The sequence below is a fragment of the Schistocerca americana genome, chromosome X, assembly GCF_021461395.2.
Source record: "Schistocerca americana isolate TAMUIC-IGC-003095 chromosome X, iqSchAmer2.1, whole genome shotgun sequence".
Lineage (NCBI taxonomy): Eukaryota > Metazoa > Arthropoda > Insecta > Orthoptera > Acrididae > Schistocerca > Schistocerca americana.
Window position 1 is genome coordinate 299,572,301 of NC_060130.1, and position 13,412 is coordinate 299,585,712.

A 13,412-nucleotide genomic window follows, 5' to 3' on the forward strand; every position below is an offset into this window, starting at 1 on the left:
AAATGGTTCAAATGGCTTTGAGCACTATGGGACTTAACATCTGAGGTCATCAGTCCCCTAGAACTTAGAACTACTTAAACCTAACTAACCTAAGGACATCACACACATCCATGCCCGAGGCAGGATTCGAACCTGCGACCGTACCAGTCGCGCGGCTCCAGACTGAAGTGCCTAGAACCGCTCGGCCACACCGGCCGGCCAAAATAAACAACGTTCGTAACTCTGAAGTAGGAGTAACGTTCCTTATGTGTATCCAGTCTATGTAGATAAATATTCCTTTCACTTATTAGTTTGTAAGTTACAGAGAAAAACACCTTATCTGAATACCCTGTAAGCACAGTATTTAACACCAATATTGTAGCCTCATTTTTTATATTAAAAAGCTGTGTAAAAATGTATCACTTGGTCTTAAAAGAGCTGTTTTGTCAGCTGCAAGCCCTTCCTCTGGGGCGGAACTAAAATATCAATAAAGAAGAAATGAGCGTCACGGCAGTCGGTTAGATCCTGATGAAGAGGATGGTTAATTTATTGGGGCCCTGGAAAATTAACTTCGGGATGATGCAGCTACAAAACAGAGCAAATTTTATAAAAATATGAAGTAATTCAGTGTGATCAGAGTATTACGAAATGTCGTATGGCATTGTTGGTTGAGATATCCCATAGGACGGTTTCAGCTGCCGTCGGAGAGGGCACACTCCGCACACAATGGTCTCTTTCCTTGTGGGTATGTGAGAGATGTGTCATTTGTGTATTTGTAGAGTTTACTACATATGTGTTGTGTGATGATGATGATGATGAGAGAAAGCAGAGCATGCACATAGCAATCTTCGTCCGCAGCTCGTGGTCGTGTGGTAGCGTTCTCACTTCCCACGCCCGGGTTCCCGGGTTCGATTCCCGGCGGGGTCAAGGATTTTCTCTGCCTCGTGATGACTGGGTGTTGTGTGATGTCCTTAGGTTTAGTTAGGTTTAAGTAGTTCTAAGTTCTAGGGGACTGATGACCATAGATGTTAAGTCCCATAGTGCTCAGAGCCATTTGAACCATAGCAACCTTCTGTCGAATAGCACAAACGGAGTCTCAGAGCTTGACGCCTCCATCCGACGGACTGATCACCATCAACTATGGTGATGATGTTTGGTTTGTGGGGTGCTCAACTGCGCGGTCATCAACGCCCGTGCACATTCTCACTCTGTACACAGTGCGATCCAGCCACTTTCACGAATGATGATGGAATGATGAGGACAACACAAACACCCAGTCCTGAAGCAGAGGAAATCCCCAACCCGGCCGGGAATCGAACCCGGGACCCCGTGATCCAGTGGTAGCAACGCTAGCCATTAGACCACGAGCTGCGGACACCATCAACTATGTCACATACCATCGCTTCATGAGACACTGCGGTGAGAGTTGTAATTTAATCCAGAACATTGGTGTAAAGGCTGGTGATCAGCAACTTTGCATTACCGTATCTCCTCCCCGTTGCCGGCTAAATACTGTCAGTGAAAATGTCATCCATCACCCGGATTCGTACCCTCTTACTACCAAGTCGACCGCCATCGCATAGGCGTGCGTTAGCGAACTCGGCTACGGAAGCGGTTACGAAATGTATTTGTCCTAGACGTTTGTGAAAACAGGGAAGTGATAAACAACAGGAATTATTAAAAAGGTTAAGACTGAAAGGGAAAGTAAACGACATTTCCAGCTGTCGTTCTCTGCTCCACTAATTGCTGTTCTAGTTCTCTGTGGAGCGTGTCTACTGATGCTGCGAGCGAGAAGCCGCTTTTTTCTAAGCGAGCGCTCGCGGCAGGTACGCGCTGCCATCGCTTTCCCTTTCACTTCCAGCAGGAACGCCTGCATGATTCGTTTCATTCCCACGCTCGGCTCTCTTCTGAAGGAAGGTTCTTCGCTGTGTGGGTGGACCTGGTGACACGAGAAGATTGCAAGACAGAGCAAGTAAATGGTGTAGCTGGTCGTGATCAGCAGCACAGGCTTCTGGCTTTTCTTATCTTTTGGGATCCAACACAGAGATTAGAGCTGAGCTCCGTATACTCAACTCGCCAGCGAGTCCTGTGACGCCATCTCTTAACTCGCCGTCTCTGTCTGCCTGTAGACTCAACTCGTGAGCCTCCGCCGTTGCCCACATATCACTTGAGTCTGTTGTCGGGTACAAATGAACTCAACTCGTTCACAGAGGACAGCGAGTACACGAGTTCGCTAGTATAGCCATACAACCACGGACTCGCGGCATTCCCGCGCTTAAACTGTAAACTGTTATTCATTTATTTCACACAGTCATGATTTCGGCTTTCTAGCCATTCTCAAGTGTAAGTTTAACTGTTACAGAATGTCCTACCTGCCTACATGACACAAGCAAGATATATATACCAATATAACGACTGATCAGTTAGTAATGAATATTGTTTTGTTTATACATGCTTTTATACAGATAAAATTTTTTCGAACACTGTTGTAAATTTATTTTAATATTTAATATCTATTCAGCGAATGTCTAACAATTACACTGACATATTCTTACTTTCGTGCGTTATCGAGTCTGTAACGACAGTTCCAGAAAACATGACATGTGGATGAATGCAATCTCTAAAAGGTGATTAATTATTCAAATAAATAACAGAAATGAATTATAAGCTACATAACTCGCTGTTACTCCACGAAAGCAAGTTTCCGTGACCAAATGAATAGAGATATAGCACGCTTTTTTATGTCGCAGGGATGTAACAGTGACGTTTCTTTGTGCTGTTTCACGCAGAACGTTTTTCTCATGATGGGGGTGGAATAAACGAGAATACAACCATTTTGTTTGCATTTGACGCAGTTTGTATATTTTGTGTCTGAAGCGTGGACTGTAGCGTCAAACTTATTAAAAATATCGCTCCTCTTCTAATGGAATACAGTTGTATTTATATACAGGGTGATCAAAAAGTCAGTATATATTTGAAAATTTTATAAACCACGGAATAATGTAGAGAGGTAAAAGTTGACACACATGCTTGGAATGACATGGGATTTTATTGGAACAAAAAAAAAAAAAAAAAAAAAAAACCTAAGTTCACAAAATGTCCGACAGATGGCGCTGGACAGTAAACCTGCTACCGTGACGGGTGAGAGGTAAGCCGATATGTTACAGAATCGCATCATCCCCAGCCTGGCTTATAAACACCAGCTGGAACGTACGATGTTTATGCAGGATGGCGCTCCACCCCATATTGCTAGACGCGTGAAAGATCTCTTGCGCGCGTCGTTTGGTGATGATCGCGTGCTCAGCCGCCACTTTCGTCATGCTTGGCCTCCCAGGTCCCCGGACCTCAGTCCGTGCGATTATTGGCTTTGGGGTTACTGAAGTCGCAAGTGTATCGTGATCGACCGACATCTCTAGGGATGCTGAAAGACAACATCCGACGCGAATGCCTCACCATAACTCTGGACATGCTTTACATTGCTGTTCACAACATTATTCCTCGACTACAGTTATTGTTGACGAATGATGGTGGACATATTGAGCTTTGCTTTGTCTTACTTTGTTATGCTAATTATTGCTATTCTGATTCAGATGGAGCGCCATCTGTCGGACATTTTTTGAACTTTTGTATTTTTTTGGTTCTAATAAAACCCCATGTCATTCCAAGCATGTGTGTCAATTTGTACTTCTCTATCTACATTATTCAAATGGTTCAAATGGCTCTGAGCACTATGGGACTTAACTGCTGTGGTCATCAGTCTCCTAGAACTTAGAACTACTTAAACCTAACTAACCTAAGGACATCACACACATCCATGCCCGAGGCAGGATTCTAACCTGCGACCGTAGTGGTCGCGCGGTTCCAGACTGTAGCGCCTAGAACAGCTCGACCACTCCGGCCGGCTATCTACATTATTCCGTGATTTACTCAGTTTTCAAATTTAAACTGACTTTTTGAACACCCGGTACGTTGCATCAATTAATTTTCATCTTACACCCTCCACAGTCTCACAAAACATTAAAGGGCATCTGATCCCGACAATCGGTCATTTCGCCTTGTCAGTGCTACTTTACAGCAGCAACTTCGTGTACTGGTCTTCCGTACAAGCAATAAGTCACAATTAGCCTTACATTCGTACGTGCTTCAGTAAGAGAGAACGAGTGGAAGAGTATGAAGCGATCGCAGCGCCACAGCTCTCAGACTCGTCGTACTCACGAAACTACTGCGGGAACAAAGGAACCCCGTTAGCACTGATGTAACAGCGGCTTCTTGATTTGTGAAGTATGTTATCCGAACATTACACTCGTGGGAACAAAGGAACCCCGTTAGCACTGATGTAACAGCGGCTTCTTGATTTGTGAAGTATGTTATCCGAACATTACACTCGTGGGAACAAAGGAACCCCGTTAGCACTGATGTAACAGCGGCTTCTTGATTTGTGAAGTATGTTATCCGAACATTACACTCGTGGGAACAAAGGAACCCCGTTAGCACTGATGTAACAGCGGCTTCTTGATTTGTGAAGTATGTTATCCGAACATTACACTCGTGGGAACAAAGGAACCCCGTTAGCACTGATGTAACAGCGGCTTCTTGATTTGTGAAGTATGTTATCCGAACATTACACTCGTGGGAACAAAGGAACCCCGTTAGCACTGATGTAACAGCGGCTTCTTGATTTGTGAAGTATGTTATCCGAACATTACACTCGTGGGAACAAAGGAACCCCGTTAGCACTGATGTAACAGCGGCTTCTTGATTTGTGAAGTATGTTATCCGAACATTACACTTGTGGGAACAAAGGAACCCCGTTAGCACTGATGTAACAGCGGCTTCTTGATTTGTGAAGTATGTTATCCGAACATTACACTCGTGGGAACAAAGGAACCCCGTTAGCACTGATGTAACAGCGGCTTCTTGATTTGTGAAGTATGTTATCCGAACATTACACTCGTGGGAACAAAGGAACCCCGTTAGCACTGATGTAACAGCGGCTTCTTGATTTGTGAAGTATGTTATCCGAACATTACACTCGTGGGAACAAAGGAACCCCGTTAGCACTGATGTAACAGCGGCTTCTTGATTTGTGAAGTATGTTATCCGAACATTACACTCGTGGGAACAAAGGAACCCCGTTAGCACTGATGTAACAGCGGCTTCTTGATTTGTGAAGTATGTTATCCGAACATTACACTCGTGGGAACAAAGGAACCCCGTTAGCACTGATGTAACAGCGGCTTCTTGATTTGTGAAGTATGTTATCCGAACATTACACTCGTGGGAACAAAGGAACCCCGTTAGCACTGATGTAACAGCGGCTTCTTGATTTGTGAAGTATGTTATCCGAACATTACACTCGTGGGAACAAAGGAACCCCGTTAGCACTGATGTAACAGCGGCTTCTTGATTTGTGAAGTATGTTATCCGAACATTACACTCGTGGGAACAAAGGAACCCCGTTAGCACTGATGTAACAGCGGCTTCTTGATTTGTGAAGTATGTTATCCGAACATTACACTCGTGGGAACAAAGGAACCCCGTTAGCACTGATGTAACAGCGGCTTCTTGATTTGTGAAGTATGTTATCCGAACATTACACTCGTGGGAACAAAGGAACCCCGTTAGCACTGATGTAACAGCGGCTTCTTGATTTGTGAAGTATGTTATCCGAACATTACACTCGTGGGAACAAAGGAACCCCGTTAGCACTGATGTAACAGCGGCTTCTTGATTTGTGAAGTATGTTATCCGAACATTACACTCGTGGGAACAAAGGAACCCCGTTAGCACTGATGTAACAGCGGCTTCTTGATTTGTGAAGTATGTTATCCGAACATTACACTCGTGGGAACAAAGGAACCCCGTTAGCACTGATGTAACAGCGGCTTCTTGATTTGTGAAGTATGTTATCCGAACATTACACTCGTGGGAACAAAGGAACCCCGTTAGCACTGATGTAACAGCGGCTTCTTGATTTGTGAAGTATGTTATCCGAACATTACACTCGTGGGAACAAAGGAACCCCGTTAGCACTGATGTAACAGCGGCTTCTTGATTTGTGAAGTATGTTATCCGAACATTACACTCGTGGGAACAAAGGAACCCCGTTAGCACTGATGTAACAGCGGCTTCTTGATTTGTGAAGTATGTTATCCGAACATTACACTCGTACTCGCTCCGCTCTTGGTCTCTAATCCAACATTCCTGTTTCATTAACCATCCATTCACGCGGCTGCATGTCCCGCCTACATCCTATCGATTTTCTTTACAGATCTAGTTACTTACAGCACGGCAACAGGTTCTTTACCTATTTGTTTGCCTATCTGATCTACACTGATGAGTCAAAACGTGAGACTGAACGCCACCTGGTAGATTTACAAACACGTGACACGGTAAGGGATGTATACAAGCGAAAGAGAGACGAATGGGGGACTATTATAGCAACGCTACGCGCCGCAAATGGGGAAACCCAATGATATAAGCGAGTTTGATTAAGAGCAAATGGTTATGGTCCGACCCTCGAGCACGATCATTTCGGAAACGGCGAAGCTGGTCGGCTGTTTTCATGCTACTGCCATGAACATCTTATGGAAAGTGGTCGTAGGACGGTGAAACCATGAGTATGCGACAAGGTGTTGAACGTCCAAGCCTCGTCACAGTACGTTCAGATCGGAGACTTGCCCGCTCTGTAAAATAGAGTAGGTGGCGATCTGTGGCAGATCTGACGACAGAATACAATGCTGGTGTAGGCACAAATGTTTCGGAGCACACCGCTAGGCGCACGTTGTTGAACATGGAGCTTTGCAACAAGACGATCCCTACATGTTCCCATGTTGACCAAAGGGCGTCGTTAGTTACGACTGCAATGGGCACATAATCATCTAGATAGGACCATGGATCAATGCTTCTTGTCATCTAGTCGGATGAGCCACGTTTCTTGTTACACCAGGTCGATGGTCGTTGCTGTATACTCCATCATCCAAGCGAACAACTGATCGAAACATCCACCGTGCTACGGACGCAAGCCAGTAGGGGCACCACCGTACTATGGAGGACATTCCTCTGGGCTTCAGTGGAACCTGTGGTAGTAATTGAAAGCACTATAACAGCTGAGAACTATGTGAAAATTACTACCTAGAACTTGCTTCCCTTCACTGCGGATGTCTTCCCCGGTGGCGATGACATCTACCAGGAGGGTAACTGCCCGTGTTATAAGGCCAGAATCGCGCTATAATGTTTGAAGAACATGACAGTAAACTCACTCTGATGTCTTGGTCACCAAATGCGCCTGATATAAACCCGATGGAACACTTCTGGTATAATACAGCGAGCCAGCTCCGCGCCGACAAACCATCGACACGTAAGTTACGGGAATTATGTTACTTGTGCATATACATCTGGTGCCACATACTTTGGGAAACCTACCATGGACTTGTCGAAACAATGGCACGTACAGTCGCTGCAGTTTTGGGTTCCAAAGGTGGACAAAGACACTACTAAGCAGGTGGTCGTAATGTTTCGGCTCATAAATGAACTGAGCCCTAACATGTATCTCTCCATTGTTCGTTTAGTAACTTCCACTATTTGGTTTATTTTCGTATTAAAAGTCTGTAGCTCACTACCATAGGCCAAAACTGCTAATACACACTGACAGTAAGGTTTCTGTTTGAGACATATAGGAATCCTAGTTTTGAAAACCCTGTTCAGAGTACCAAAATCACTCCAGACCAATTTTACTCTCTTGTTTGTGTCCATCCAGTTCTTGTCTTTAACTGCTGTCAATGCAAAAACTCATTAACTCGCTTTATTATTGACTGTTACTATGTACAATTTTTTAGTGTATTATTAATGGATAAGTTTAGTCTTATTATTATTATTAGTATTGCTACTAACGATTTTCATGCATACTTTCAGACTTCTTCTATTAAGCTGTTCCATTCACTATTGAAATTTGTATGTGCTAGAGGCGTACTGTCCAAGTGTCATCTGCAAAATAAAGGTAATTCAGATGTGTTGCATCAACACATTCCTTCTTCGTTTTCCCAGCACAAGGATCTAAAAATTTCCTTTTAAGATTGCTGGGAATACGTTTGATGGTATGGAAGCTTTTTGCCTAACTCCTATTTTAACTGTGAATTTCCTACTTTCTTGATGAAGTGTAATTTATATGGTATGGTGTTCAGTACACTAACGCATTAGGTTGGTGCATAAGTTCGTACTTTTCTGTTTTGCATGTTGGTATTCCGGTTGCTATGACTCTATTTATTGATTGTCATTTTTTATTTGTAGTAAACTGTTGCTATCTGAGATTTCATATTGTCATTTTGTCATTTGGAAACAGTGCGTGGAGCTGGAGTGTCAAGTGGAGAAATCGGAACATTTCCGACATGTTACCCTGTTTGAGTTCAGTGGAAGGGTGGCAGCAGCACCATGCATGAGGATAGTGCCGTTGGACAGAGCACGGCAAGAAAATGATTATCTCGTTTTAAGAGGGATCGCCTTGACATTAGTGACTCGCCACGTTCAGGAAGACCTTCGGTGTTTGACGAAGATCGTTTAAACGGATTAATCCACAACGATCCACGTCAGTGTAATTCAGAACTGGCAAATGTGATGGACTGTGATAATTCCTCCATCGTGCTACAATTTCCTGCAATGGGCAAGGTTCAAAAATCGGGTGTGTGGGTACAGCACGCTCTAAGCCAAAATCACAAAAATCAGTGGATGGTCGTATGTGCATCTCTGCTTGTTCGTCATCAACAGGCTCGTGAACAACACCGACCAGTCCTATTCTGTATCATTACTGGTGACGAGACATAGTGACGGTGTGGTGTACTTCGTATTGCTTCACCGAGGTGTAACCATCTCAGCTGACATTTATTGTCAACAACTGAGACTTCTTGCGAACGCAATCGAAGAACAACGACCAACACCCTCCCGCATTCTGCTAGACTGACAAAAAAACGCTGTAGAGCAGTTGCGTTGAGAAGTCATTCCGCACCCATCTTATTCACCTAATCTTGCACTCTCAGATTTTCACATTTTGCGCTCTCTATCGAACAACCTTCAAGAAAATTCCTTTCCCGGAAGAAAATGCGCTCTGAAAATGGCTCAATGAGCTCCTCGCCTCAAAATCACGTGATTTTTACAATCGTGGAATCGAAAAATCGTCCCATCGTTGGCAGACTGTTTTAAAAAGTGAAGAAGAATGTATTACTGACGATAAAGTTCAAAATGGTTCAAACGGCTCTGAGCACTATGGGACTTAACTTCTGAGGTCGTCAGTCCCCTAGAACTTAGAACTACTTAAACCTAACTAACCTAAGGACATCACACACATCCATGCCCGACTGCAGCGCCTAGAACCGCTCGGCCACTCCGGCCGGCGACGATAAAGTCTCTGTTACGAGTATCTGTTGTGTTTATTAAACTTATGGAGAAACGATACAAACTTATGCACCACCCCGTTAAGTTGAATCATTACCTTATTTCTCAAGGGCTATTACTACAGAGTTTAAGGGAATTAAGTTAAAAACTCTCTCTAAATCTATGAATCGCATGCAGAGTGGTAATTCATCCGCGTTGCACTATCTACAGTTTCGACTTGCATTGTGACATTTGCACTAATGAAGCATTCTAGTTCTTCGAATGAGTGAAATCCAATATTCTAGGAATGACGGTTCTCATACAATGCCTGACAGACTTTCTAGAGTGACGTTACTGGACAGTTGGACACTGCAAATAAGTCCTGTCAGTGATAACTCGAGTACCAATTTTATGGGATAGTTCTGAGCATGAATTTTGAACACTTGAACGTCATATATGGACTTGCTCATCTGCAGGTATACCGTTTCCATGAATACTTTTCGCCTTTAATCTATGGTGTACCTTCAGCAGCGTAGGCAGTATTTCCGTTACTGAAAGTCAACTTCAAGAGACTCTGTCCTCGACATCTAAGGAGATCGAAGCAATGGCCCCATGGTGTGTTGGCTAGGAGCAAACTGAAAATGGGAAGATGAGTTATTGAGAAAGTAAAATGTGATGAAATTGCCTAACATTATTCCAGGTACACATATTTACTTCTGTTTATCTCAATATGAAGTGTAGTGTGGAAGTAGAGCAATGTACACCAGTTGGAAGGTTAGTCTGGAAGCTGAAACTGAGTGATGCAGTAACATTTACATATGCTTTCGTGGTCTTCCCGTACAGTAGATGTAGTCCTAGAAAGCTCTGTTTTTAATATAACGTTGGAAAAATAGCTAACTTAGAACTCGGATAAAGAAGAAACAAGTAAACAACTTTGTAACTGAAATATTACACAGAATTGTTTACATAACGGGTTTCTCTTCTAAGAGTCGTCAGGCGCGATTATCTCTGGTGGTTCGGCAGGTATTTGCATTTTCGCTCTTGGAATGTGGAGCTGGAGCCAGCCGAAATGGTTAGTGACTCACTCTGTATGTTACTATTACTGTGGAACTGGTGGGTGATCAAGAAATTTTATTACTAACACAGACACAAAAGTGGTCGTTAGGTAAAAAAGGTGACTACTCCTGGTGTATTGTATTCTCGAAGGTAGAATTTGAGGAGCAACCTAGCATTGGCCTCAATGAGCGTTGAAAACCGCCTAAAAACCACACACTAGGCAGGCCGATGTACCTGCCCACGGTCGTTAATCCGTCGGGGGGATGCGATCCGTGTCTGGCTCACCCGTCTGTCTCGCACATTAGAGGACGAACTGTCAAAAACAGGAGGCCATACAAAATCCGCACACTTCTGTGAGTTCCGCAGGAAAGCACTTGATTTATTTGCCACGCGTTTTGTTACTTTGGCTGAACTATCACATCTACTTAAAATATGTTAATTTCTTAGTCGCAGTTTTCACAGCCGACACATTTAAGGCGAGATCTGCGTGGAAGCAATGCGCCAGAGGCAAATCACTGACCTGGAAAAGCTTCGGCACGAGGCTATTGCTGAGCTTGGTGACGGCCTGGACGCTGCTCTGCGACTCCTGGAGACTCAGACGAGCTGCCGCCACCACCAACAGCGCTCTCAGCATCTCTGAAACGACACAACACGTTTCCATTTAGTACACGTATCACTAAAATACGCCCTCCTCGAACGGTGGGTGTTACCATTGGTGAGGTGGATTGCATGCTCCAGCGAAACGGATAGCCACACCGCAGGTGCAACCACAACGAATGACTATCTGTTGAAAGGCCAAACAAACGTATGGTTCCTGAAGAGAGGCAGCAGCCTTTTCAGTAGTTGCAGGGGCAAGAGTCTGGATGACAGATGAATCTACCCTTGTAACATCAACAAAAACGGCATGTCTGTGCTGGTACAGCGAACGGTTTTAAGCAAGGGGAAACTACAGCCGTAATGTTTCCCGAGGACATGCAGCTCTACTGTATGGTTCAATGAAGATGGCATCCTCTGGTGTAAAATATTACGAGGGTAAAATAGTTCCCCATTCCGATTTCTGAGCGGGGACTACTCAAAAGAATGTCGTCATCAGGAGAAATAACACTGGCGTTCTACGGATCGGAGCATGGTATGTTAGACCCCTTAATTGCGCAGGGAGGTTAGAAAATCTAAACAGGAAATGGGTAGGTTGAAGTTAGATTAAGTGGGCAAAAAAATGGCTCTGAGCACTATGGGACTTAACATCTTAGGTCATCAGTCCCCTAGAACTTAGAACTACTTAAACCTAACTAACCTAAGGACATCACACAACACCCAGCCATCACGAGGCAGAGAAAATCCCTGACCCCGCCGGGAATCGAACCCGGGAACCCGGGCGTGGGAAGCGAGAACGCTACCGCACGACCACGAGATGCGGGCGATTAAGTGGGAGTTAGTGAAGTTTGATGGCAGGAGGAACAGGACTTCTGGTCAGGTGAGTATAGGGTTATAAACACAAAATCAAACAGAGGTAATGCAGGAGTGAACTTAATAATGAATGAAAAATAGAAATGTGGGTAAGCTACTACGAATAGCATAGTGAACGTATTATTGTAGCCGAAATAGACAGAAAACCAACACCCACCACGGTAGTACAAGTTTATATACCAACTAGCTCCGCAAATGATGAAGAGATTGAGGTGCTGTGTGATGAGATAAAAGAAATTATTCAGATAGTTTAGGGAGACGAAGTTTTAATTGTGATGTGGAATTCGATAGTAGGAAAAGGAAGGGAAAGAAAAGTTGTAGGTGAATAGGGACAGGGAGAAAGGAATGAAAGAGCAAGCCACCTGGTAGAATTTTGCACAGATCATAATTTAATCATAGCTGACACTTGGTTTAAGAATCATGAAAGAAGGTCATATACTTGGAAGAGATCTGGAGACACCAGAATGTTTCAGATTAATTATATAATCATCAGGCAGAGATTCTGGAACCAGATTTTAAATCGTAAGACATTTCCAGGGGCAGATGTAGACCCTGACCACAACTTATTGGTTATGAAATATAAATTAAAACTAAAGAAACTACAGAAAAGTAGTACAGTTAGGGTATGAGACCTGGATATGTTGAAAGAACCAGAGGTTGTTAAGAGTTTCACAGGAGCATTAGACAACGATTGACTAGAACGGTGGAAAGGAATACGGTAGAAGGCGAATGGATAGCTCTGAGTGATGAAATAATGAAGCCAGCAGAGGATCAAAAAAGTAAAAAGACAATTAAATACTTTATAACATACAAGACACTGCGGACGACCATCCCTCACAGTGAATAGAAAGGTATGCTCCAATAGAGGTACAGGGCTCCCGCGGTTAGTCATAGCTGTCATTGAACACGGATTATTGCGTCAGTTGTGGCTGCATGCGGCCAGGGGGCAGTGAGTACGCTTTCCCCCTCCACGCCGGCTCCGAGCTGACCGCAGTGAGCGCTCCGGAGTGCTCCGGCTCCATGGAGCTCGGTTGGAACAACCTGGTATAGAGGATCTGTACAAGGGAAATGAACTTAAAGGCAGTCTTATAGAAATTGAAGGGGACGTAGGTGAAGATGAGATGGAGGATATAATACAGCGGGAAGCATTTGACAGAGCACTGAAAGACCTAAGTCGAAACAACGCTCCAGGAGTAGACGATATTCCGTCAGAACTACTGACAGCCCTGGGAAAGCCAGCCATGACAAAAGTCTTCCATCTAATGTGAAAGATGTATGACACAGGTGAAATATCCTTAGACTTCAAGAATATTGTAATAATTACAATTCCAAAGAAAGCAGGTGCTGACAGGTGTGAATATTACCGAACTATCAGTTTAACAAGTCATGGTTGCAAAATACTGACGCGAATTTCTTACAGAAGGATGGAAAAACTGGAGAAGATCAGTTTGGATTCCTGAGAAATGCAGGAACACACGAGGTTATACTGACCCTACGATTTATCTTAGAAGATAGTTTAAGGGGAGATAAACGTACGTTTACAG

General features: G+C 43.9%; 1 protein-coding gene across 1 annotated transcript in view; it reads right to left on the reverse strand.

Moving 5' to 3' along the window:
* Positions 1 to 13,412, reverse strand: part of LOC124555704 (intracellular coagulation inhibitor 3-like) — a 209,248-nt gene that overhangs the window by 105,354 nt on the left and 90,482 nt on the right. Inside the window, exon 2 of the mRNA XM_047129709.1 lies at positions 10,922 to 11,037. Coding sequence (XP_046985665.1) covers positions 10,922 to 11,037 — 116 coding nt within the window. The remainder of the gene's footprint in view (positions 1 to 10,921; positions 11,038 to 13,412) is intronic.